This window comes from Temnothorax nylanderi, unplaced genomic scaffold (assembly GCF_030848795.1).
Source record: "Temnothorax nylanderi isolate EJ_2023f unplaced genomic scaffold, tnyl_v1.0 TNYL_tig0010_pilon, whole genome shotgun sequence".
In the NCBI taxonomy this organism is placed as follows: Eukaryota; Metazoa; Arthropoda; class Insecta; order Hymenoptera; family Formicidae; genus Temnothorax; species Temnothorax nylanderi.
In genome coordinates, this window is record NW_027249072.1 from 2,196,832 (window position 1) to 2,223,118 (window position 26,287).

Consider the following 26,287-nt stretch of genomic DNA (forward strand, 5'->3'; position numbering starts at 1 on the left):
GCATTGAAGAACGAGACATTCCTCTTTCAAATCGTCGATGAAAAACTCATCACAGAGTAAATTAAGTGATGTGTACGGTCGAAAGAAAAGAGGGGGGAAATGGAAGACGTTTATTTTCATTTCATTTATTTCAACAATTTCATAATAACGTAATAATGTTAATAATATTACAATGCGGCGATTACAGTGCTCACCAGTTAACAGGGATTCTCATATCGATCAACGTTGCCTCGAAAAGGAGCCCAGCGTAGAAATATAACAAATTTTTATTCACGCTCTCTTATATCTCCTCCGGTATGGATTTACTATTATCGGACCAGGCTGTTTATCGGAGGCATAATTAAAAGTGAGATCGGGTGAGTTCAGTTCAATTGCATCGTCCCATAAGGGTCTATGGAAACAGTAACGTTCTTCTTTTTTTTTTATTCTCGCCCATATCTCTCCTCGCATTTCTCGATGGCGATCGATAACGCGCATTTTAATTGTCGATCTTAATGACTGGTGTACAATATGACGGTGGACAATACGAGGCGATTTCTTTCATTTTTTTTTTTTAAGTACGTAAGGAATAAAGATATAGGTAGGTAATGAAGAGAGTTAGATCGCGCTCTACATAGTTCGGTTTTCTGAAATCGCATCAGCGCGGCTTTTAACGTCCTTTAAATTCAATAAGGTTAGCATCGAGAGATAATTAAGTTGTAACTTCATCTTTTTTTCCATTGTTAGTTTAGAGAGAAAGTGATCTCGATAAAGTTCGACCCTAACTGCTAATAGACTACCTTTGAATCACCCCTATAATTACTGTCAGAGTATAACTACGTCGCTATTGATTACAGGCTAGCTTTAATATTCAGTTAATCGATTATTAACCATTTTCTTTTATTCATTATTACGAATATGACTTTAGCATTCAATAGTTTAAATATATATAGTTTATGTTTAGTGGTACATGTGCTTAATAGTTTCGCTTTTATTTATTTATTTATTATTTATCTTTTTGCGAAAATTCAAAAATTATATCTCTTCCTCGCTATTTCGCTAATCATCCAGCGCGAAATTCTCGTTTTCTCTGTCTCCTCTTTTTTTTTAAAATCGTTTTTCCCCCTTTTGACAGGACAACGCAGCTTCCTGTGTAATCGCGCGTGATGAGTTAGCTGAGCGAGGATTCAAAAACGGAGGAAAACGAGTATTGCCTGCCGGAAATAACTGTGTGCACTTCTGCTTTTGTAAAAATTCATTTTTAAATTCAGTTGGCTGTGACGCGTTTTTTTTCTTATCTCTGTTCTTTTTTATATTGTATGTATATATTTTTCCTGTCCATATCGTTCACCATAGAATTCTGACGCAAAATGTGTAATACTCGCTCGACTCGAACTCAGGATTTTATTTTCTCTTTCGTTCGCGATTTCGCGCAGTAAATCTGCGTATTACATGGTATTCTACATTTGCGAACATACAACAATTTGAAAGAAATGTAAAATTGTATTAACGAAAAAAATCATACTTTTGTGTTTATACTTGCAAACGTTATATTTTAGATTGATCTTAATCAAACTGATATTATATATACTTGTCGGACATTATGATGTTATTTGTTTTTTGATATCATATTTGCCTGGGTTTGTTTATTCCTATTGGGAGCTATTGGGAAAATAAAATATATAATACACATGACGTGTATTATAGATTTTATGTTCCCAATGTGAATAAACAAACGCAGGCTTTGTTTCTTTATTTCGAGGAACTTATTGACAAAGAATGTCTTTGTTATTTCTTTCACGACACGGTTTAATAAATTAATGTAACGACAAAATAAATCGATAACAATTCGCAGAATTATTTCGCAGATTCTTTTCGATTCTCGTAACGAATTAATAATCGATTCTACGTGTTACTTCCGCGCCGCCGTTGATCTCTCTCACATTAATTTACATTCCTATTCAGCCCTATCGCGTACACGTTCGCTCCGCAGCGCGCTTGTTTACGCTTTAAGGATTAGCTAAAAATTTGGCACTTGAACTTACGCTTCACCTAATCAGTTAGTCTAATTAATTAATTCGCCACCGTTGTAAAAAGAGATACGCGCACGAGCATATCTTAATTACCTCCCTTTCTACCTGGTTTCCTCGCTTTCGTCTGCCCGCGTTAATCGACCGCGTTAGTCAACTCGGGCGACTGATCATTGTAATGCTTTACAAACAATGGCACAATGGAATTTACACGCAAACCTTGCTCCGAGCCGCGCCGGCAAAACGATTCGATGACAATAAACGTGACACTCGAAATCCGCGTCGCTGCGTGCGAAAAGCGTCGTTCTGCTCTTGCTATTCCGCCGCGATGGCTCCACGAGCCATCAAACGTAAACCACGATGGCGTAGTTTTATAGCGAAAAACATTCTATATCTCCATACGATTGTTCCATCAAGAGCGATTTAACCCGAGAGCTGAATGGGCTATTTCCAATCGGAAGAATGTCGGAAGAATGCCCTTTATGTCGACTATTAGTCTACTATTGTGTTTTTATCCGATCCATATAAAACTTGCTTGCAATATCTCCCTCAGTATTTCTACCTTTTTCGTGGGATTGATATATGATTTTCTTTTTTACAATAACATTTTTACGGTAACATAGTATTATTTTACGGCGATTTTCGTTTCGCTCCTTATCAAATTACTTCTCTTTATGCCATGGAAATTTACTGTAGGAATTTGATGCGGTGATCGATAAGCAGAACGACGCGGATTCATGTAACGAGCAGCAATATCCTACGCGGACGATATCTCGTTTCGCTTAATTTAACAACGGGGCTGAGCGCGAGCAACGATTTACATGCTACGTGTCATCAATATAATTAAACCTCTGTCGCGTATGTATAACATATATTACATGTATATATGCCTATATACATGTATGTATAAAGAGCGGTCTAATAAGAACGGGCAAGAGGGATCGTTGATCTTCCGAACGTCTCCACCGATCCAAAAGCGACTCGCCTTCGAAGTCAGACACATGCTATTTAAAAAGTGAAAAAGCGTAATTGCCTCTATTTTCTTCACAGCTTCGGCGCTTCGGTTCCTGCACTCTGAATGTAACAAAGATTAGCGATAATAATCATTTTCTCTCTATAGTGTCACTTCTCCAAGTCACTCTTCATCGAAAACGTGCGTGTGAATAATTTATTATGAAAAATTCACACTGTCTCTAAAAGTCAGCACAAATTGAGGCTTCGCGCGTTCGCGGAGAAACGCACCGTCATAGTCGATCCGATTATCGCCATCGGATCGAATAAATCGTAAAATATGTTGATCGCGTAATCGTCAATGAGTCAGTAATTTTACGTTGAGTGTCACGAAAGTTTCATTCGATTAAATTCGTCCTTTGTTGAATCCTCGATTACTCGAGCCATATTGCACGATTACGGCAATTCATGCAAAATGCACCAACGCAAGTACGTGTGCATTTACTTGTGGATATAAAATTATACGATCGACTCCTCGGAGGGAGGATTTTTTTGAATCAATCCCGATGAGATCTCGTCCCATTTCGCCTTTCGCTTTCCGTCGTGCGGTTAGTTTCAGCGCTAAGATCTACGAGTGTAGAGTTTGTCGCTAGAGCTTGATCAACTACTTACATCACAGCGAGCTACTAACGCTGAACAGCCGCGAGCAGTTGCAACGGACTTTCGTCGAAGTCTTGATTATATCCCCTTGAGCGATATTGGTGCAAACTGGGGATCAGTTTATGCGAGTACTCGACGATCTTTACAGCGACGATCTCTCGCGAAAACTTTGCAACCGAGAAAACTCGTCAGCTACACTAGGCGACTAATGGCGGAAGACTTTGGCATGCTATAGTATAATAGACCTTACGATAAATTACACTCGACGGGCCAGAGTGCCATCGATACTCTCGCGTTAATTAGAGGTAGTATTACATATATCAAGAAGTATAGTTTTCGTCGTTCAGCCGCTTGGAGTCATCGGGGGATTGTCTTGACACTTAAACAACAGGCATAATCGATGAGCAATCGTAATTATCTCTATCGGTCCTTAGATAACGTTCTTAAAACGCTCGAGTAATTAATAGAGTGAAAACGGCTAAGAGTACTATGAAACTTGCACACGGCTTAACTCGTTATAGCCCGTATGTTAGAAATATACGAGAGTACTTTACTTAAGGATTTCTTAAAAAACTGAAGAAAAATTTACGCCTGGGTATAACGGGTTAATTTCCACGTCACGACGGAAGTGTTGCGTCGGGTCGATGAAACGAGGCTCATCGTCGAATTTCGGAAATTGGATTATTGATCTCAAATTGGAAATAGCGTCCAATAACAATATCGATATTGTTCGATCTGCTTTTGATCTTATTACCGTTGCTCCTTGCTCGACGATCGATGGACAAGACGTTCGAAAAACCCCTTATCGTTCTGCCGAAATTTCTTTTCTTCACCCTGTACATCTGCGGTACTACGATATCCTATAAGCCTATCAACCTTCGTTTATAGTTAACTCGTATATTTATTTTTTCTTCTTTCTTCCTCTCTGTCCACCACAACTACTCCTTAATTGGGAACAATTCGATTCGCGATCGGAAGTCGATACTTAATCGTATATCAACGTCGTAGAAAGGACATTTCAACATTTCGTACACTGGCGAAGAGTCTCGTAGCTAATACGGTTTAATATTATTATTGTTATTATTAATAGTAATAATAATATTATCATTTATCGTTATCGTTAATCGTTATCACTAATGTTATCATTATTATTATTCCCTTTTTTTATTACAAGATTACAGTTTATATAACAGCCCCGCGCGTATTAAGCTGAGTTGTCGATTTTAAAGGCGCAAGTCACGTTAATGCCGCTTATCTTACTCCCTCTTCTCTCACTTTCTCTCTTTTTTTTTCTTCATTCGGTCATTCGCTTAAATGTTCAATTTGTACGGAAATTTCATTGTCTGCCGCCGCTTTCGTCTAATTTTTACAAATTACTATGGAAAACAATTACAAGTCAAAGAAACTTACTAGTACTTTTAAATTTATTTATAAAAAACTTAAATCACATGTATTTTATGCGAATGTATATTATTCAAGAAAAAATATTTTTTTCTGTGGAAAAATTAGGAATTTTGTAGTTATTTTTTCAAACTAAAATTGTAAAGAGAAAGAGTTGAAATATTAAGAATTTAATTAAATATTAAATTTGCACACAAAAATGTGTCGTTGTAATATTTCATTATATGTTTCAATCTCTGCCGATTTAAATTAATTATATATATATAATAATGACAATGATAAAAACATATAAGATAATTGAAATAGAAAATTTTGTTCAGCAACTGTGTGAACTTGTAAACTGTAATGTAAAGTTAACTGAAGCTTTCTACATATATATATGTATTTTGCTATTAAAATTGACTAACAATAAGAATAAACAACAAAAACTTTTAATTTTACATATGTTTGTTACTCAATAAATCTATCGAGGCTTATAACGATTCACTACAATTATTTTCAATTATGAAAGCGGCGGATCATACCACGTTCGAGTACGTTTGCTGCGTTATCTTCAAAATACGGTTCATATTGAGTTCAAGGAGGTGGAAACTTTTCATATAAAGTGCGTGTCACGTTTCGTCTGAATTTAAAATTCACTTTTACGCGAATTTAGATGTTTGAAAGTCGTTCAGCAAGAATCTTTTATGGCAATAATTCTCCTTACGATTTCTTGTCGCAGAAATCGCGGAAAGAAGTCTGTATTAAAAGATATAATATTTGCATAACCGTAAGCACTTGAGTTTCATATACAGAGTGTTTTATTTTAAAGTGTCCCATTTTTTACAGTGTTATAATCTCGCGAACCAATGATTTTATTGAAAAATGTTTCAGACAAAAGTTGTTTGAAGGGAGACACATGGATTCCGACGCGAGTCGTGTGTCCCCCTTCGAACCAAACAACTTTTGTCTGAAACATTTTTCAATAAAATTATTGATTCGCGAGATATAGCACTGTAAACTTTAAAATCCCCTGACACTCTGTGTATCGTAAAATTAGGCGAGTTTGCATCATGGCGAGAGAGATTTTGGCGCGTTCAGAATTCCGACATGCTAGATTTACTTTATTTAATTATGAGCTTCAGTTTTAATAACTGTTTGTTTATTTACGTATTGTAATATCTTTATACATAGGTATGTAAATTAAATAATTCTAAACCTCCTTAGGATGCAAACTATCCTACGATACCGAAGATCTCGCGTTATTTCGTTATCATTAGTTTTCGTCGTGAAGAAACTCGAATTATTTCCACGTAAAGGTTGTTCTTGTTATCGCTTGCGGTAGTATATGTGCAGTGTGTGTACTTATTAATTTATTAGAAAATAAATCAGCAGTTGTTATCGACAAATTACAGTGAGCAATTTTCTGTCTTTAACGTAAATTTCAATATGCGATATGTGATAATACACATTTATAAGTATAATTATAACAAGTATAGTCGTATAGTATCGCGCACCGTGGTACGTATTATTTTTTTTCTATCTAATCGTTAAACTTCGATTACATTAAGATCACGCGTCGTTTCGCTAATACGATTTTTTGATACCCGTAATGTTCTAGGACTCATTAATCCATATATACCGCTGCTTCTAGATTAATTTTACAATTTTACGATATAATTAATCGCAATTGATCTGATACGCATACTACATTTTGCGCATAACAATCACGGTTAGATTCAAATAAGCAAAGGTTTTATTTAAAAAAGCCCTAGCAATGAAATTATTCTCCTCTAATGTTTCAAAATAATTCGAATTAATGTGACAATTCTTCGGTAATTGTCTTACTGGTAATAAATTTGAAAAAATTGTATCGGTAAGAAATAGCCTCTGTGCGTTACAATTTTGAAAACATCTATCAGTTTGAAAAAAAATCCTTTATAATGACAGAACGGGACATAAAATCCAATCACATTTTTCTTCTTATTCTATATGTAAAAAACATACGGTATATTCTTACCGTAATAAAAACGACGTTGCTAATCATTTCTTTCCACCAGCTTGAACTACAGCAAACGTACATTAAAAAGGGAATCAATGGAATCAGAGACGTCTTACAAATGACAAAAATTGCAAAGGCATTGAGAAACCGCTATTTTACATCATTAACTTCTTCGGAAACGATATAATCAACGGCACTTTGTAGCCTGGAAGTAGGAAGATAAACGTTCCCTTATCCGAACTATAATGTTTGAGGAGCTTATTCTATCTTTGGTATATCGGAAAAAGAAACGAGAACGTAAAGCTTTTTTGAAATATTACAAATATATGTAAAAATATAATCTAGTAAAAATGATTCTTTCAATATAAAATTAAAGAGTTGCAAAGTATTTCAAATTGTCAAATAAATTCTTTTCCAAGTACACATAAATTCCTCAGTTCTCTTTCTTCCTACTTCCAAAGCGCGGTGTGTGGCATTAGTTGTTCTAGTTCTAAAGTACTAGATCAGTTCAGCGTGTATTTGGTTCATAGGACCAGGCGTAACGTCATTATCTCGCCAAGTCGATTAGAGGCTAATCGAGCCGCTTATTAATTTTTATCGCATAAAGGGCAATCGTGTTCGGCATTAAAACGTCGATGTCTCGAACTACACGTTTATTCCTTTTTTTTTTTTCAGCGAATTATCTCCTTGATTTCTCCTTAACTATTTGACAGTTATAGTGATTAATCGCATTTCTCGTCTAAAAATTTCTATCTCTCTTACGAGTTTAATACGAGTTTCGACGTTAATCTGTTTATTTCTTTTTCTCTTTGTCGTTTTTCCGCGCGCTGGAGATCAAAAAAACATCGTAATTCTTACTATACTCCGCTATATGCGTAATCCCGCCCACGTTACAACATGATCAACAACGATTCATTACTTTAATAATTTTTAATAGTATTTAAAAGTTAACTTGATTGGTTGTCGCGTATCCAGTGTCGATGGCCGAAAACTGTACGATACGACTTGAGTTCGTCTCCCTGATGTCTCGTCGAGACGACGTCCGCCTACGAGTCTGTCCGTGAGCAAGAGCAACTTCCTTTCTTTTATCGGTCGCCATCCCACGTTGCTTTTTTCTTCTTCCTAGCGTAACTAATCGACTCCGTCGCTTCCGCGATTTTCTACCACACTCTCGAGAGCGGCTCGTGAATTAGCAGAGAACGTAACGAGTGTTAATATTTTGAATGTACTCGAAAGTGAAGTCATGCTCTCTATATCGTTTATTGCGGATGAAAAAAATATTTATCGTGATCACCAATCTACTCGTTGATCGTAGTAGATTAGTGTTGCAATGTTAATTTACACATTGTATAGTTATTCAATTTTAATATAGCTGCCGATATTCAGCGTCGGCGGAAATACGCCGCAGTGTTTCTGAAGGTAACAGAACGGGACACATTAAAGTTACATCCTCTTTCTCGAAGTTACGTCTTTTCCGATAGAAAAAGAAATAAAGGTTCACGCTTTTTTAGCTTTTGCTCTCCGAAACGCTTTTTAAATGTCGGAAAGAAGTTACAGTGCTGTCGCGATAACGATTCCTGTAATGGTATCATTGCGGAGAAGGGAAAAGATTGATGTATCAGACAATAAAACGTACGCGAATATACATGCTACAAAATGTAAGTATACGTCCGCGTTTTACGTTACGTGCGATGTAAGAGATAACGATCCGTTTTCTCGGCACACATCCAGCAGAAAATATATCTGTTTTGCTTGAAATTCAAAACTTGAAAATCCTATATTAAAAAACACGAGATGTCCGGTTCTTAATTTAAATAAAACTCCGACAGTCAGCTTGAGAAATTAATCGTCTAATTCCCGAAATATAGAGCCGTTTAGTATCCTAATACGCATATTCAATATGGAGCTCGTATTTACATGATCCCGATGCAAAATAGGGATCGGAAAACTGCATTTAACGCTAAATGCGCGACGAGAATGCGGATTAATAACAAAACAGCTCGTACTTGCAGCATGAAAGAAAGTATACATTATTCAAAACTGAATTTGTCACAGCGGAAGTTATCGAACAATCACAACCATCCTTCGCATTTTTTCTCTCGCGTCCAGTTTCTGCAGTTCCTTCCGTAGTGTCCTTCGGATCACTCTCGCGACCTACTCGAGAGAGTATTTTATGTCACCGTCACTTAAATCGTAATACAAATCCCCCGGTTTATTAAGTCGTCGTCGATTTTTACATACTAATGATACGGATAAGAAAAATTCTCTGGCATTATTTGAATCACCTTGGCAGTTCATCGTGTATATTCTGAGAGTGTAACCTGTGCGTTTTACCTTTAAAGCCCATCAACCCTTGTCCCGCTTCGCTTTTTATCTCTCTTTGTCGTTTTTTTCTATTCCCCTCCCTTTATTTCATTTGTACGGACAAAAAGGATCCGTTAGCAGCATTCTCGAGCGCTTATTTTTTCATCTAATCATGGACAAGGACCAATATCAACTGACATGTAGTAATTTTCGAATTTCCTTCGAATATTACAGTTTACGTATTCTCAAGAATCTCAGTTACACTTGAAAACTTTGATTTTATATCAGTGTTTTTTTTTATGAGCACCCTACTATATATATTCATATTTTTCATTTATATTTTAATTTTATATTCTTGGAAATTTACACTTTTCAAAATTTATGGGCTTTTGGAGATTCTCGAATTTGGGGAGTATTTATGCGGATTCGTAGAAACGTTACGAAACTTGTCTGGACTGCCGTAAGAGTCTCTTAAACCTATAATAGCAATACTGATCCTCGAGTACATTCGAAGATTTCTATATCGTACTAACCTTGGGCCGCAGAAAAAGTATTTTTAACTCATTGGCAAATCACGGTTCCATGCGTATTATCGCTCTCGCATGATGTTACGTGCGTGTGTGTACGTGTATATATGTGATACATCCCCAAGTAGTAGTCGCGGAGGACAGAGTCGAATCTCTCTTCTTCTTCGATTCGATCGTTACTTATATCTCTATGAAAATTCGTAATTGGATCCTTTTATAGAACTAATTATTTGACTCGTTCGATAAAACGTATATCATCTGAACTGTACAAAGTGTTCGTCACATCGACTGCTCTCAGGGATGCGTGTAACAAACCAGTGTACGTGTTCCTCGCGTATGGCTCTATTCCCGCGTGTCCCTGTACTCCCTGTGTAACATGTCCTTCCTATATTCACTCGTGTGCTCGCGCCGTTTATAAACGGTGTGTCAACGTGTTTCGCTAAGGCGTCCTCGTGGGATAATTATACGATAAAGTTTTACCGTAACTATTACGTAATAATTATTAGTACTATTATCGTTATTCTCATTATCGATAGCGTTATTATTCTCATTTTTACTGGTATTATTATGTATATCATAAAGAAACGAAGTTACTCCCCGTATTGCTTTCTTCCTAACGCGCAGGTCTCCGAAACGAAGCGGCGTGCGAACCCGAAGATGAACACCCTTAAGCCCGATCCGCTGGGAACCGGTTAAGGGCGGACGCTCGGTTGGAGCGTCGCGAGCGGCGCCGGCGCCCGTCGACGCCGGCGCTCGGCACGCAATCCTCGTCGGCCCCGGAACCACCGGCGGCAGACTGGCTTTTCTGAATCACGTGACGATAATATGCGGCGCTGACAGCAGGACGGTGATGGTAGCGATGATAGTGAACAGAGTAAAAATGATTAGGCACATCCTATCGATCACCATCGCCGCGAACTTCCAATCGTTCGTGATCTTCGTGTTCTCATCCTCGTTCTTCAGTTGATTTGTTATTATCTAAAACAAGATTGTTTATTTCATCGAAAACGTATTGGTTGATTTCTAAAAAAAAAAAAAGAATTTCGACTGACATCTCCTTCATTTCTTCGTCGTTTCGATGTGTTTTAGATGTGAGATTTTCGATTTGAATCTACGAACTTTGATACTTGGGATCTTGAAACATTGCAATCTTGGGGTTTAAAGAGATTGAGGCTTTCCAATCTTAAGACTTACGAATCATTGGGTTTTAGGTATCTTGAAACTTTAAGATCTTAGAACCCCCCTTTGGAAGTTTGAAGCCCCGAGTTCAAAGGACCTCGCAACCTTATGATTTTGAAACTTTCGGAATCTTAGGAGATCTTGAGGTTTAGTTGAATATCGAGCAAATCTAAAAACACCGAAGAAATCCGAGGATTTCTCAAATTACTCTTCCAATTGTCGAATCGGATCGTTACCTTAATCTCCTTCAAAATTAGCACAAGCTCGTAACGAGCGCAGAAGCACGCGTTCTGAAGTATCGTCTCGACCTGCGGCGCTCCCGCAGGATCCTGCGGATGTGGGTGATGATGCGGCGTATGCGAGATTTGATGGCCGGGATACGACGAGTGCGGTAGGGGCGTCGCGTGTTGATGGTGCGGCGTCGTGGGCACGTGGCTATGATGATGATGGGGCGTCGTGTGTATGTGACTGTGGCCGTGACCCATCGGCGTCATCGGCGTCGCGTGCGCGTGATGAGGTCCGGGTGTGCTGTACACATTGTTCAGCAAATTGTTGTGAGACGCCAGCGCGTTGTCATCCAGGTCCAGGACGTTCGCCAAGAGGGACTTACTGCTCCTCTGGTGCAGCTCCAGATCACCGTACGACTTGCTCGCACCTGGCATCCAAAAAATTATCAATTTAAATCGAAGAAGCCACTGAAAAATTATATACATAATTATATTAACACAGCAGATAAATACGTCATATTGACGAGAAACCTCTCGCGTTTAAATTACTCGTACAAACGATGCTACGATCGGCGATTCAACTGTCTGATTCATGATCAATATGCATTTGAAATGTATCTTCTACTTAAAATTATCTTACCCGTGACTGGAGATGGTTTCTGAGACTTTTGAACTACTTCCTTGTCTTCCTCCTGTCCCGGCCTAGACATACCGAGTATACGAGGTAGCCAAAATAGGAAAAGTACCCTGACCTGTAATGCAATTCAGAAAAATTTAATAGTATAGTCTAATACGTACTTATCTACTGATTATGTGTATATACATATAATAATGTAATCAAATCTGATTGCGGAACTCGGAAAGATTGCAACTTTGTCTATTATTCTTTATATAATAGCCTTTCTTTCTTAAATATGTATATTTATTCTGTTTGTTCAGATCAAGTTAAAATACAAATCAACATAAAATATAACTATTAATGATAATCATGATGTTATTCGCATTAAATTAACGATGCTGATTAAGGATTTAAAAAGCTACTTGCTTATCATCTTTTTCGTTTTCCTGTTTAAGCTTCATGACATTTTGTGGCTTAGAATAATTCACGTTTGTTAATTTAACTTAACTTAGGTGCGTATGTTTCGTTTGCGGAAATCTGATTGTGCGGGAAATCAATCTCTGAAATTTACATTCTAATTAACGTGACGTCCGGCGAAAAATTCGATTATACATGATTTATTATCGCGGCGCGCATTCGGCAGAGTAGCCCTTAATTATTCGCCCATAAAATTCCTGATTTATCCATGATGAAGAGAGAGCGATGTATCGGTCTCGACGGCGCGGCAGCGCGTTGCATTTTAATTAAAACCATAATTATCTACCGATACGTACGGAAGTCATATAGCACCGACAATGAATTGAATCGAGCTTCAACAAAGTAATTTTCGTCCTCTTACGCGATTTAAAAAAGCCGTTAACAAATTAGTTTAGTTGCATTTCTATAAGATATAGACTCAGAAAATATTAATAAAAAATCAATTAATTCTAGAAATAATTTAAAAAATACATAAATAAATAGATAAAATTAACCAAATGAGTAAATAATTTCTAGAAAAATTCGATATAAATTTATTGATTTGTACCGATTTTATATTGTCAAATATTAATGTGTTCTGTTTTGTCCGGTTAACTTTACGACGACAAAATCAATCACTGCTTTTATTTTATTATCTTATCACGAATTTGTCATTAACTTTGCTGCTGAAAACTCATGTATCTCGATAAATTTTGTTCAAATTTTGATGAAAATTTAAAACAAAATACACATTTTATAAATATAACAAGAAATTGTAGATTAAAATTTGTTATTAGTTATATTTATAATGCTTCACTGTATTCACGTAATTAACTAACGCAATCTAGCAGTACTGACACAGAGATGATTAAATTGTAACAATTGTAGTGTTATGTCATGTGTTTTGATATCGATCGTAGGAAATTACCCATCGACCCATTTCATGGGAGTCAGCATTCCGATGATGATAGTTCAAGATGAGGATCGTGCTGACCACGCTACTGGCCACCATAAACATGATGCAATTGAAATATGTCCCTGAAAAGTATGGGAATAAATAAGTATAAAAATACAATTTAGAAGTAAGTGTTTAATGTTAAAAATTTAAAGCTTACTACGTGCATTTGCTATATGTTAATATTGTTCAACTTAATTCTTTTCTTTTAGCATCTCAACTTTTATAATAGAAGCACAAATTTTTTTTTTCAATACAGTTATATATTAAATGCAATTAACAAAATAGCTCTAGAAATTCACTTTTTTTAAATATATGTGTAATCAAATAAATTATATTTTTCTAAAAATAAAATTACATTTGTATTGAGTTTATAATTTTATAAATATAAATTACATCAATTTATATTAAAATAAGCAATATTAGAGACATATAATATTTTGGTAAAATTGTTTTTACTTTAAATCAAAGGGTATTAGTTGCGTCTGCTTGTCGCAGGTATAATACACAATCGAGGAAACATTATTGCTTTATTGTTAGAAAAATGGGAACAAATTTTTGTCCCTCTCTTCTCTCCCTTTTTCCACTCAAACGGTTCGCAATAGAGGTGATCATCAATCAAGCTGCTTTCTCACATTGAAAAATTAATCATATTGAAAATCAGTTAAAACAGACTTACCTAAAAGCGGCACGGCGTCGGACGTCGCCGGCATTGTCTCGGCAACCATATTCAGGAACACAGTAAGGGACAGGAGAATGGTTACCCCTGTAAAAGAGGTTTGTTGGCTTCGATTAATTATTGTTAAAGTCGAGTGCGTCGACGAGGTGGCCGGGCGAGATCTACCCTCGGTCCTTGAACGCTCGAAGGGCCTTCAACACGTAACAACCCACGCTGAAAGCTCTTCGATTCTCAGCCTATACCTTAAGGCGACGTGTCTCCGATGTCGCCGCATCGACAATTCAGTGACATAAAAGTATTCTTTACATTTCTGTTTATTTTCTTTGCAAAAATAATATTTAAAAAATATGTTTGTAAAGAGAAATATCTTCTTAAGAACAAATGATGCAAATTTTACCGATTCCTAGTTTCGACTAGATCTTGAATAAGAAACTTCAAAGACAGTTCGCACCAAGTACTTTAAGTATCCGACCCTGCTTGTGCTTTGAATTCGGTACTCATTCGCGAACCGCCGCGTCGCGTTAAGAGGCACTTTCAAATTATTTAGACTTTCAAAACGCCACGGCATCTGCGGCAGATGCCTCATCTGAATATTAGACTTTACTCGACGCTTCTTCGAGGTTCATGATAACACGTTAAGAGTTGCCCTTGAGTTTGAGTCCCTTAGAAACGCGAAAGTCAATTGCGATTGAGTCGCATTGTTTTCTTTCTTGCTCGTTTTGTTTTCTCTTGAAATAGGACGTTTTTAATTGCTTTATCGTATTGGAAAACTTGTATCACTTCAACATTGTTAAAACAATTTATAGACAATTCGAGATAATAAATGTAATTAAAGTTTGAGGAATTAAATTTCACAAAAAAATAAAGAGAAAGAGAGAATAATTAAACAATCGGTATTACACAATGCTCTATATGTTCAACCTTTTTTATGATATAAATCAATCTATTTTAAATAGAAAGACTATTGTAAATATCAAAATTGTCCAATACATGTTCTTATTGCTTCCTCATAGAGGAAGCTTTGTGTTTATCCTTTTTGTCTATAAATCGCTCTTAATGCTAAGGAGATAACTGTAAAATAAGTCTCTGTGTAGGGCCATTGTTATCGTATCTCGATCTACGAATAGCTATAAGCTTTAAGGAAATTCGCATCGGAGACGTCTGCAATTGTTCGACATTGTCATTCCATTGTCGCCGTATCTCCACCGTCTGGTGACGGCGATTGTCGTGATCGCTTCCGAATTCGATGGAGATTCCAGCAACGTGCTTGCACGCTCGAAGAAACTCTACGACCTGAATAGAAGACTCGCCGAAGTTTGCGCACCGGGACGCCGCGCGCCACGCCGTTTCAATCGGGATCGGGGCGAAATCTAATCGCGTAAACGCTCGATACGCTTAGGGAACTCCCGGCACCCCGGCTCTAATCACGGGAGCGTTCAGATGGTAGCGCGAGGCGAGGCAGGCAAGGAATCGGAATTATGCAGCCGAGCGATTCGAGCCGGCAGGAGGTAGGATCTCTCCCGGGCATCCAGCTTCTTGGTAAATTCCAGAACAACCACGCTTACGAGGAAACAATGAAATAACATGTCATGGATAGCATCTCAATGCAATCTTTCTCTATCTATCAATTATAATGTTGCAACTACGCGAGAGAAAGTCTGAAAGCGCTCCATTATGCGATTGAAATCGGACATTTTTTTGCTAGGAAAATTCTCAGCTGAACTACAATGTTAATTATCAATCGGTCATTTACTTCTTTTTTTTTAATTACGATGATTTTTCATTCTATAACTTTAACTGCAGGTTACATTCACGATCAATATCTAAAAAAAGAATCCAGTTGCCAAAAATAAAATGTGTTAAAAGTAATTATATAAATCCATTCTTAATTTTTTACAATAAAATAAAAATAATAAAAATATTTCCTTTTTAAATTTTAAACTTATATTACAAGCAATTTGTCCTTAAAATATTTCTGTGAATGTGTCATTTATTTGCAGTTCCTGCGCGGCATGCATCTCGTGATACTCGATTGTTCTCTACGCAGTGATAATGTGAAATCTCACACCTTCAAAGTTTGAACTCAACGAACCAAGTTTTCGTATAGTTTAACGGAATTTTATCGATACTAATTTTCCACATCGAAATGTCGATAAAGTTCTGCGATCCTCGATTGCAAAAGAAACTCGCGACACGACACAGCGGTAGAGAATAGTTTCTTCACGGTGCCCGGATGCGGGAGAGCCCGCCAGCCGGAACTAGGTCGGACCTAATCGCGTAAACGTCTGATGCTCTTAGCAAACAGGGACGTGCCTAATCGCTAGAGCGTTTACGGGCTGTCGGGGGCAATCGGAGTTTTGCATCGTGTTGAAACTTGCCGAGGGAGAGTTTCTCGCCGGAATCGGGCGGCAGGGTGAACCCGAGGACGGCCATGCTGGCAATCAGGACGCACGGCACGATCAGGTTGAAGAAGTAGTAGAGTGTGCGTCTTCTGATGATGACGACGAAAGTGATGTCTATGTACGGTTCCGGGCAGCAGTTGTAGTAGATTTCGTTCCTCTTACCGGGTACCCCTAAGCAAGACAAAAGAAGGAATTAATAATATCAATACAGATTGCATCATTATTACATTAATACATACAACGTTTAATTCTAGAGCACAAGCAGGAAATCAGATACATGGGCGCAGTGCACGATTTCCATCGATTTTCTAAATATCAAAATTTATACAAATTATAAAGATCTATGTAGTTCGACATTAAAACATTTTTGCGCTTTAGAATTGAAAAATTAATGGATTCATATTAATATTGTTCATAGTTCTAACAGGCGAGAAACTTGAATTTTCTTACTAAATTTAAATTCTCAGGTAAATGTTCAATCTAACGCTTAACTATGACGATGTGCACAGGCGATCGATGCGCTGCCAATAAAACGAAGTGCTATTTCAAACGTAACAAAAAGTTGCTGGAAGCGAAAAATTCCTCTTCTCTTCTCCTTGAATTATCCCGTGCAACAGGGCAAAAGAAAAACGCGGAAGATTCTATCTTACGCTATTCCTTCGGGTACAAACTGGTGCGCTTTGCGCTGCAGCTGCAGTTACTTAAGATACATTTCTACCACAAGTCTCATAACCGCGGCACATACACATTGCACGTGTACGCCGACCTACGCTATTCCCACGCGTAATGCATCGTACAATTTTTCGAGATACATGAGATACGCGAAGCGAATGCTTTTATTCCTGCGTCGGAGGAACAATGAAGACGGCACGACCATTTCTTACGTCTTTACCCATAACAAATTTATCAACGGCGAATTACACGTAATTGGACAATATATCATAATTGTAACGTCCCTCTTCGCAATTACGAGGGAAAAATACAAACCAGATGTTTCTATCTTTGCACTACAATCCCAATACGGCTGTTACGTGAATTCCATACACAAGTTCATTTTTCAAACCATTGCATTATGTGCGATCGAACAATAGGGTACAATTACAACTCTTTTCTTTTATAGTACTGCTAATTGAAAGACCTTATTAATGGAAAATTTCATTATTTTATTTTATTTATCTTATATATATTATTGCAAATTTAAATTTAATAAATATTACGTACCTATTGAAAACGTATTCTGAATTTAAAATTGATTTTTAAAATGTGAATCGAGTGATTCCGCCTTACGGACTATTGTTTCTAGTATAGATGGGTTTCAATGTACGGAAGCTAACTTTATATAAAATATCGGAATAAAACATAGAGAAAATTCTTATTATTTTTTTTTAAATCCTGCCTGTATATTTGAATTGTAAATACGATCTTGCAAATCTAAACGAAAACGAATCGCGTGGCTAGAGATCCGTCAATTATTTTGTACATCCAGGAGTAAAACAAGTTGCCGAGTTTACAGCATAAACATCTGGAAGTGAAAGATCGTAGCTTAAATCTGCCCTTCGACAAATTCTCAAGCGATTATATTCGGCGACTATTACGAACTATTATTCACTTCCCGAATCAAGCGAGCATGCAGCAATTTCTCTCGCGACACTTTACCGATGTGTTCGCCAGAGAAAACACTAAACTTCGGATGCGCGCGGAGAGCAAGCCGCCACGTCCCGCCTGACCCAGATGCAGGCAATTTTGACAGGGACAAAGTGAGGATCAATACCGGTTCCGATTTGCGAAACGATTGATCATCCGCCCGTGGCCGTGCAAGACTTTAGAATTGCTAATCGGCCGGGAATCACTTTTGGCGCCGGGGCAAACTATCCAGGCGTGGCGATGTGAACGGTTCCCGATAAGGACTGTAAAAACTCACCCAACAGATCCCACTCGCCGTTAGTGATGAAACTGCTGATGTCACCTCCGGTCTCGTCCTGCAGCTGCAGATCCAACTGTCGGCAATTTATGACGGTCGATTAAAGGAAAGTTATTGCAACCGCGCCGCGTGTAAGACGGCTGTTTCAGGAGCTACGGAAAAGTCTGTTCTACAGTACGGCACAGGCACAGAACTTGTCAGTTTTTATTCTTTAAAAAGAATACCGTGCCATATATTAAAGCTCAAAAACTCTCTCTGTGTTATAGATCGTTCGGAGCACTTCTGATATTACAACTGATATTAACTGTAATTTACTGTATCTCCTCAAATTTTATATTATTAAATATTGTAGCATATTTTCTAAAAATTTCTAAAAATAGTATTGCTTATTTTTGTATAAAATGATTGACGTAACAAATAGCGTAAATATTTTTAAAATTAGTAATATAATAATAACAATACATCATATGCGAATAATATTATTTTTTATCAAAATGCTCTGTTGATTTATTGACTTCATATAGTCTTGTTGATATAGTTTATGTGTGAGTTCATGTTCATGTATATTTACGTACTATATAAAGTTTTCGCAAACCTGCCGCAATTTCTACGCGTTTGAATATCGATGCGAACTTTTTTCGCGTTGACGTTCGGGCGCAATCTATGACGAATTAATATCTGGGAGCGAATTGTTAAATGAAAATGGACGATCAAATCGAAAAGTCTGTTTTGCATCTCGTTCGTATTCAGCGGATCAAACCGAGCTCGTGGAAAATCGTCGGCATATTCCGCTATCTTCCTTCCCTTTGCCTCCGTTCCGTTTCCATTTCGTTCTGCTTATTGTCCTCCTTAATGAACCCTTGAGAGCGTTCTCGAATTGCCTGGCACCGTGTAATTCGCATCCTCAATTTTAATTATTCCGAAGTTGCACGCTCGACAATTGAGGGCTCGCTAGGTACATTAGTCGTGTGGACCGTGTGGCAGAGACGCACGATAAATCGGTATGCACAAATTGCACGCGACTATGAAACTTTTGTTATTAGTAAAATTATCGTTACTGTAATTGGGCAACATTATCATGCTGTACAATGTACAGTTACATAGCTATCGTATTACAAAATATAATTTTTGAATTGCACATTCTACCGCTAATTTCAAGTTAATATTATTTTATGAGAAATATTAAAAGGAATCAGCATATAGCGATATACTTTTCTGTCATCTCTATTACATTTTTTATAAAATAATTTTATATAAATCTGTATTTTTTAATAATTATTTTTTATCATTAAGTCATAGTATATTAATATACTATGACTTAATGATAAAAAATAATTATTAAAAAATACAGATTTATATAAAATTATTTTATAATATTATATTATTATATTATATTATATTATATAATTCTACTTTTGTGATACTCATTTAAAATACAAAAACACTAGAAAAGATTTCTTTTTTTATGGATTGAACGGTATGGTATGGGTAAAATAGCGACAGAAAAATCGCGTGTTGACGAGAATCCTGAATCGCGCATTCTCACGTCCATTGTCCTTTAAACGCATTTTCCATGATTCGTAAATTTCCTGCGATTCACCCTGAAATGGCATTTGCCATCCATGCCGCTGGTGTTTCGACCAAACATCGGGTGCATTTTACGCTTGTTGCGGTATCTCTGGAGCGTATACTGAATTTAGTATAACCGCGTATCTCTCGAACAATTTACAGAAAATATTTTAATATTACGCGCGAATTCTTGTAAAAACTTGCGATAAAATTGATAAGACATAAAATAATAAAAAATTAGAAATTTTTGTGAATGCATTATGTCTTCAATTTATTATTATTATATTTAATTATAATTATATCTTGTAATTTTAAAAAAGTTTATTAAATGTATTTCTTATACAAGTCGTTTGATAACAGATTTGTTATTTAAAGATTAAAATAATTAGTTTTCAACAAAAATGTTGTCCAAACGCAAAAAGATCTTGATATTCAAATGGTTTTTTAAACTGTAACCGATTAGAGAAGTTAAAAATCTAAAAGTAAACAACAAACAAAAATAAAGAAAATTTTATTTAATTTTATGTAGGCTGTCTTTTAATGGAATTTTGCGAAAGAGATAAATATCAAGGTATTCAAAGCTAAAACAAAACTGGCATAAATATGTGGCATTTAATTAAATTTTACAATGAAAAAATTAGTGTTTTATAAGTAATCCATATATTTATCTCTTTTATGGAATTACTTCGCACAAACCTTTGTCGCTTTATTTAAATAAATAATTATTCAATACCGTTCGCAGATAAACGAGCGCAATTCCGATTTGCATCGGAGATGGTAGAAAATGCTCCTCCATTATACGCGATCGGAGTACTTTACTCAAAGCTCCGTTCTTAGGAATTTCACGAATCGTTCTCACAAGCGAATCTTACATTGACAAACGGTGAAGATTTTCTTTCTCTCTCCCTCTTTTTCCCTCCCCCTTTCTCACTCTCTCTGGCTGTCTGTTTGTCTGTCTTTTTCTCACGTTCTCGGGCACTAATCAAACTACTCGATGCCGCTGCTTTGAATTATTTCCGGGTCTCGAAACCATACCGTCGAGAAGTACCGACGTGCTTCCGACAGATTGGAAAATTCGTAAATTCGATGTCTGTCCCGAAGAAGCGAACATCGGGACAGGATGGATCGGGGAAACGACGACGATTGGTTGACCCAATTCCGTAATGCCTATCCCCTATGCTCACCTGAAAGCCGTCGTACGTCCAGGAACCGAATTTCATCTCGCAGCGCTGGTCGTCAAAGGGAAACCAGGTAATGTCTATCTTGCAAGTGCTCTTGAATATACCGGGCGGCACGTACAAGCAGGTCCCATTGTTCTTTACGACGACATTCGTCGGATAAGTGCCGTCGAAGCCCTCGTCGGCGCTGTAACGAACAATCACGTTAAGTTTTTGACACTCGAATGCAGCGAGCCGATACTTATAATCGGCGAATTTGATAATTTGATAAAAATTAAAGATTAATTGATTTCTAAATTCTGAAACAAAACGCTTGAATTTTTTCGCTTTGTTTAGAGAACTGTGAAATTGCATATATTTAGTCATACATTTAATTAAAATTGAAATTATAAATATAAGTATTTTGCTAAGATTTATTTAAATTAAACTACGTAAGGCAGAAATAGTTTCAAATTAATATTGACAAGGACTAGTTTACGTTTATTATTTTCCAAGCAAACTATTTTATATCCTTTTCTGTTTTTTTTTTTAAATATTTTCTATTACTTTCATTATTTATTTTCTAAATACAGAAGTATAATATCTCTTTCACTATTAACGTAATTTTGTTCTATCACAATTGTAATAACCGTTTGCTTAATTCTATTATGTCGTACAATTTTCGTGATTGAGAACGTAAACTTCGGTGGGACGTCTATCTTTCTTTACTCAGGAGACTAAACAATATTGGGGAACACGTGAGCAGAATCTAATACCAACGCACTGATGTCCCCGAAGTAAACCCGTCAGTTTATTTCTTCCCTGTAATAATTTAGGAATAATTCAGTTGTCCCGAATGTTGCTCTCTGTCACGACGGCAAGCAATAACAACCTACTCTTTTATAATTTGTATTAACCCATTTTTGCTCACTCACTTCTATTTTAAAATTACTATTAATAAAATAATAATATAATTCTAATTTTTAAATTCATTCTAATTTAATTAAAGTTCTATAGAATTATAGTGGGAGCTAAATAGTATGAATTGAAAATTATTAAATAAGATAGTGAGCAAAGAACTGTAAAAATACCAGTAATAATATAATTTTAGTTATAAATAAATCATTTCGTAAACTGTGTGGTATTAAATTCAAATAAACCTTTTTAATAGAGCCAAATTTATATCTGCTTTAAAATTTCGTTAATGTATCAAATTACTCATACAGACATTGGCATGTCGATCTAGGTTTATTAAATATCGTGGTATCGATGATCAATCACCGTGACGGAATTTTGCTGTACACGTTTAGAAAATATGTTGATAATAAACGGCCGCCATAAAAACAAACTGCCATCGTAACTACAGAGTAGCATTTAAGTGTGCAATATATCTTGACATCTCGCGCAGTAAAATAAATTATCGCGGAGGCAAATGTTACTCTCTTAAAACGTTACTTGTAGCGATATTCTTCAAAATTTAAGCGTATTCTTGAAATTTCTACAAAAAATCCAAACTCAATATGTGTAAAAGATTATGGTCGAGTTTTCGCGTTACCCCACAACTGCATACTGAAAATGTAAAAATTGGTTCGAATAAACTGATTTGAGCAACAATAAATCTTCTATATGCGTTAACGTAAGAAGGATTTAGCATTTTATACACAAATCAGATTAACTAAACCGATTAACAGGTTTCTGATTGTCCTAATGTACAAAGAGTTATCTATTTACCGATAATATATACCTACTTTAGCATTTATCTACTTAATTTAATAATAATATATTAACATAACAATTTATAGTTAAGAGAAATCTTGAGTGCGTCTATGCATGTAAATTAATATTAAGGTATAAATTAATAATATTAGTAAATAAATTAAATTATTATTTACAAAAAATATTTAGATAACGTATTCACAGAAATCTATAGGAAAAAAGGAAGTGTTCTCTGGTTATATTATCCGTAATTGTTTAAAATGTTTTAAAAACGAATTCTCGTATAACTACTTGGATTCAATGCAACTTACGACACATACGATTAAATCTCAGTAGCGTCGCGTTAAAGCAGACTCGAATAGACTAGCGGGAGCTAATTATGGACGAGTCTACCCCAGGCCTTTGACGTCCTATCTCGCTTGTCTTACACCCCGTTCAATTCCGTTCCATTTGCGTTAACTAACAAGAACAAACGCCAACTTTTTACATGCACTCGGACGCGAATTGACGCGATATTTATTTTTGCAACTTTTTCCAGAGAGCCGACTTTTTTCTTGTTGTAAAAATTAACAGCCCTGCCATAACTTTAGCGATTATTTAAACGAACTACTCGTTTTGCAATATGGTGTGTGAATAAGACGGACGGTGTACTTATCAATCATTTAAGCAACATTTTCATTTAAAAGTTAAAAGCTGGATAGAAATAATACATAAACGTAATTTCTTTCATTTTATTTCTACCATTGACAAAGAACATTGATTCCATGCAGAAAACGTGAAATGTAAATGATGCTTATATTAAAAGTTTCTTGTGTAAAAAAATCTGCAAATGTCAATTTTCAAATTTTAATAAAAATCGATATGCAAGCTTTTAATTGTTTAATTTAATATTTTTTGCAATATTACATAACCAGAACATGTTTACATAATAATAGTTCATTAAAAAAACCATAATGCTTAAACTTGATGTTTAAATTTGTTAATATATCAATACTGAAATATAAATTCCTATTTTTCAAAGTTTTGCAGAACAATTTTCTCCCAATAAAACATTGTATAATGTAAGTCTGACATCTTTAAAATTAACTCTTCTAAAAATGGCAAACTTTTCGATTGGTATCAAGATATTTTCTCGAATCGATTCGTGTTGTACTACTTATCGCTGCAGTAAATTTTTATTTGTTAAAGACCTTTTTCTGACCGCAATGATGCAAAAAAAAAAAACGATAACTATACCAAGTTACGCAAGGCATACTGATCCGAGATGGGATAGCTTAATTAAATTCTTTTTCATCATGTGACCCTTTAATCCGCGGCTTGATTACTCCTCTGGCTTAGAGTTATCCAGAAGTTTAAAATTTCTTAAAGATTCTTGCTTATGGCTGGCTTTCCACTCATTTAATAATGCAAATAAGATCTTACAGCAGAAAAAGTTGAACGGTGGTTGCCTATTGAAACAAATTTTTAAATTGACGTGGTAATAATAATATAGATAATAAAAAAATGCAGCCCATTCCATGTTTGATTTATTAAATCCTAATTAAAGCTTACGTACGAAAATGCGATTAGCCTTACACTTATTGTTAGAATCCCAGGTAGAGAAATTTATTTTAGATAATTAGTTTGACATAAAAGTAATAATTAGACAAATATGTAATAGCGTTAAAGTTGGAAGAGATTAATTAAGTAAATTGTATATTAAGTAGAGAACTGGCCTTTATCTTCACCAGGACAAAGGGAAAATTCTATTATGCCGGACTTAGTTACCCGATAATACGCCGTATCCATTTTCTTTATTTAATCAGGCGTACACGAGCTCACGAGCTTAGAGAAAATATTTGCAGAAAGGGATGGTGCGCTGCGGCCACGTTACATCCTACAAAATAGAATATTCTACTTCGAGTGCGTGCCTTGTGTGATAACGAGAAAGATCTAACAATAAGGGAAATACTCCCTGCAGAAGTCTCGAGGTTCAAGCTTTTTAACATCGCCGCATAGTTCGCATTGCATCATTTTTATGTATTCTCAAATAAACCGAAATCTGCATCATTTGTAAAAGTAATAAGGACGAAGGAAATTTCTCCTTTTCATTATTAAAATTCTTCGTGGGCTCGTTGTTCACTTCACGGTTTTTCGTGACAACGTGACGACGTGAATATTATTACGAGAACAAGAGCCGTAAGATTATAATTTGGGATTCCTTACGATTAGATTACATTATATCTCTAATGTGTCACTATTTTTCACATTGTTCTGTTTTATCTGAAACATTATGCAAAGCGTGCATGCGTACATTAGTTAAAAGAAATGAAATTTTTATTTTTTATGTATGACTGACTTATCGCTGATATATGTATATCACTGATGCGCTCTTCGAGTTTTAACAAGATTGATTGACGTGCGTTTATTATATTTTAATCAATATACAAGATAATTACCTGTTGTTGTTATTTAGAATTTTAGAATATAAAGATTTATTATAAAAAGGTAATAATTTAGAATTTATAATAACATTTATACGTATGACAATCTGATTTAAAGTTTCACGTTTTCAGGTTTTACAATTAATTATTTCGTTTCTCAACCCAACGTAGGCTCGTATGATTTTTACTTTACGTTTAAAAATGAGATTTTTAAACTATTTGCATTTCGTGATATAAAACTCCATTCTGAATAATTTACATAATACAGTCGTGAGACGAGATTCAAGTAATAATCATAAACACGAGAGCCTTAAGTTTTTATTTCGCTTGTGCTAAAATTTGTAATTTAAATCAGATGACAATACTATCCTATGTAATCTTGCACAAAAAAAAAGATTTTGTAAGTGGAGAGCTTCGACTATATCATTCAGTAACTTCAAGGTGTGCTCCACTTAATAATGGGAAGAGGTAACCTCAGATTCTCCCGCGAATACTTAATGAAATCGTCACGAAGTTACCAAGAATCGAGACAAGTTTATTCTCGGGGCGTTACCGCATCTTTCCTATCTCTTCCGCGTAACACCAGAGAATAATACAATTTTCAACGAGAAATTATATTTAAATACAATTCTGCAAATTTTTTACAGCAATCGCAAATTTTTGACAATTATTTTTTCATTGCCAATAAATCTGTAATCTTTTTAAAGTCTGCAATTAAATATTGATTATCTACTAATAATTTTTCTCGCAACTTACTTAGCGCATTTACTTAACAATGTTGTTTTATGTTCTACAAACATAATTTTATTGCGACAAAAGGACTCGATCTTTAATTACTAAAGACCCGTTTATGGAATTTATTAAACAATAATAATGACAGTTACACAGGCAACTAATTAATAGCACCGAAGGGTACAATTACCTCAACAGATTAAAACTTTTGTATAACTAATTTTGTTCTGTAGTTAATTAAATCCTTATTTGTATACAATTGTTTTACGTAACGATGTTATAAACCACAGTAGAAAATAATTGAGCCACGTTTAATTATATAGAAAATTTACAAAAAATGGTAAATTGTCTCAAAGCCCAAAATAGTACAGCTGGTATAGTTTTCTACAACGACTGTTGAATCCTCTTTCTTTACATCG

At 35.6% G+C, this 26,287-nt stretch overlaps 1 protein-coding gene across 2 annotated transcripts in view; it reads right to left on the reverse strand.

Moving 5' to 3' along the window:
* Positions 1-109: 109 nt before the first annotated feature.
* Positions 110-26,287, reverse strand: part of LOC139787568 (nicotinic acetylcholine receptor alpha7 subunit) — a 194,825-nt gene continuing 168,647 nt past the window's right edge. For both annotated transcript variants that reach the window (XM_071726751.1, XM_071726750.1), the window contains 8 exons: positions 21,025-21,205; positions 18,272-18,347; positions 16,327-16,521; positions 13,949-14,035; positions 13,243-13,352; positions 11,880-11,991; positions 11,249-11,667; positions 110-10,811 (listed from right to left, as the gene is read on the reverse strand). In XM_071726751.1, coding sequence (XP_071582852.1) covers positions 10,644-10,811; positions 11,249-11,667; positions 11,880-11,991; positions 13,243-13,352; positions 13,949-14,035; positions 16,327-16,521; positions 18,272-18,347; positions 21,025-21,205 — 1,348 coding nt within the window. In that variant the 3' untranslated portion in view covers positions 110-10,643. The remainder of the gene's footprint in view (positions 10,812-11,248; positions 11,668-11,879; positions 11,992-13,242; positions 13,353-13,948; positions 14,036-16,326; positions 16,522-18,271; positions 18,348-21,024; positions 21,206-26,287) is intronic.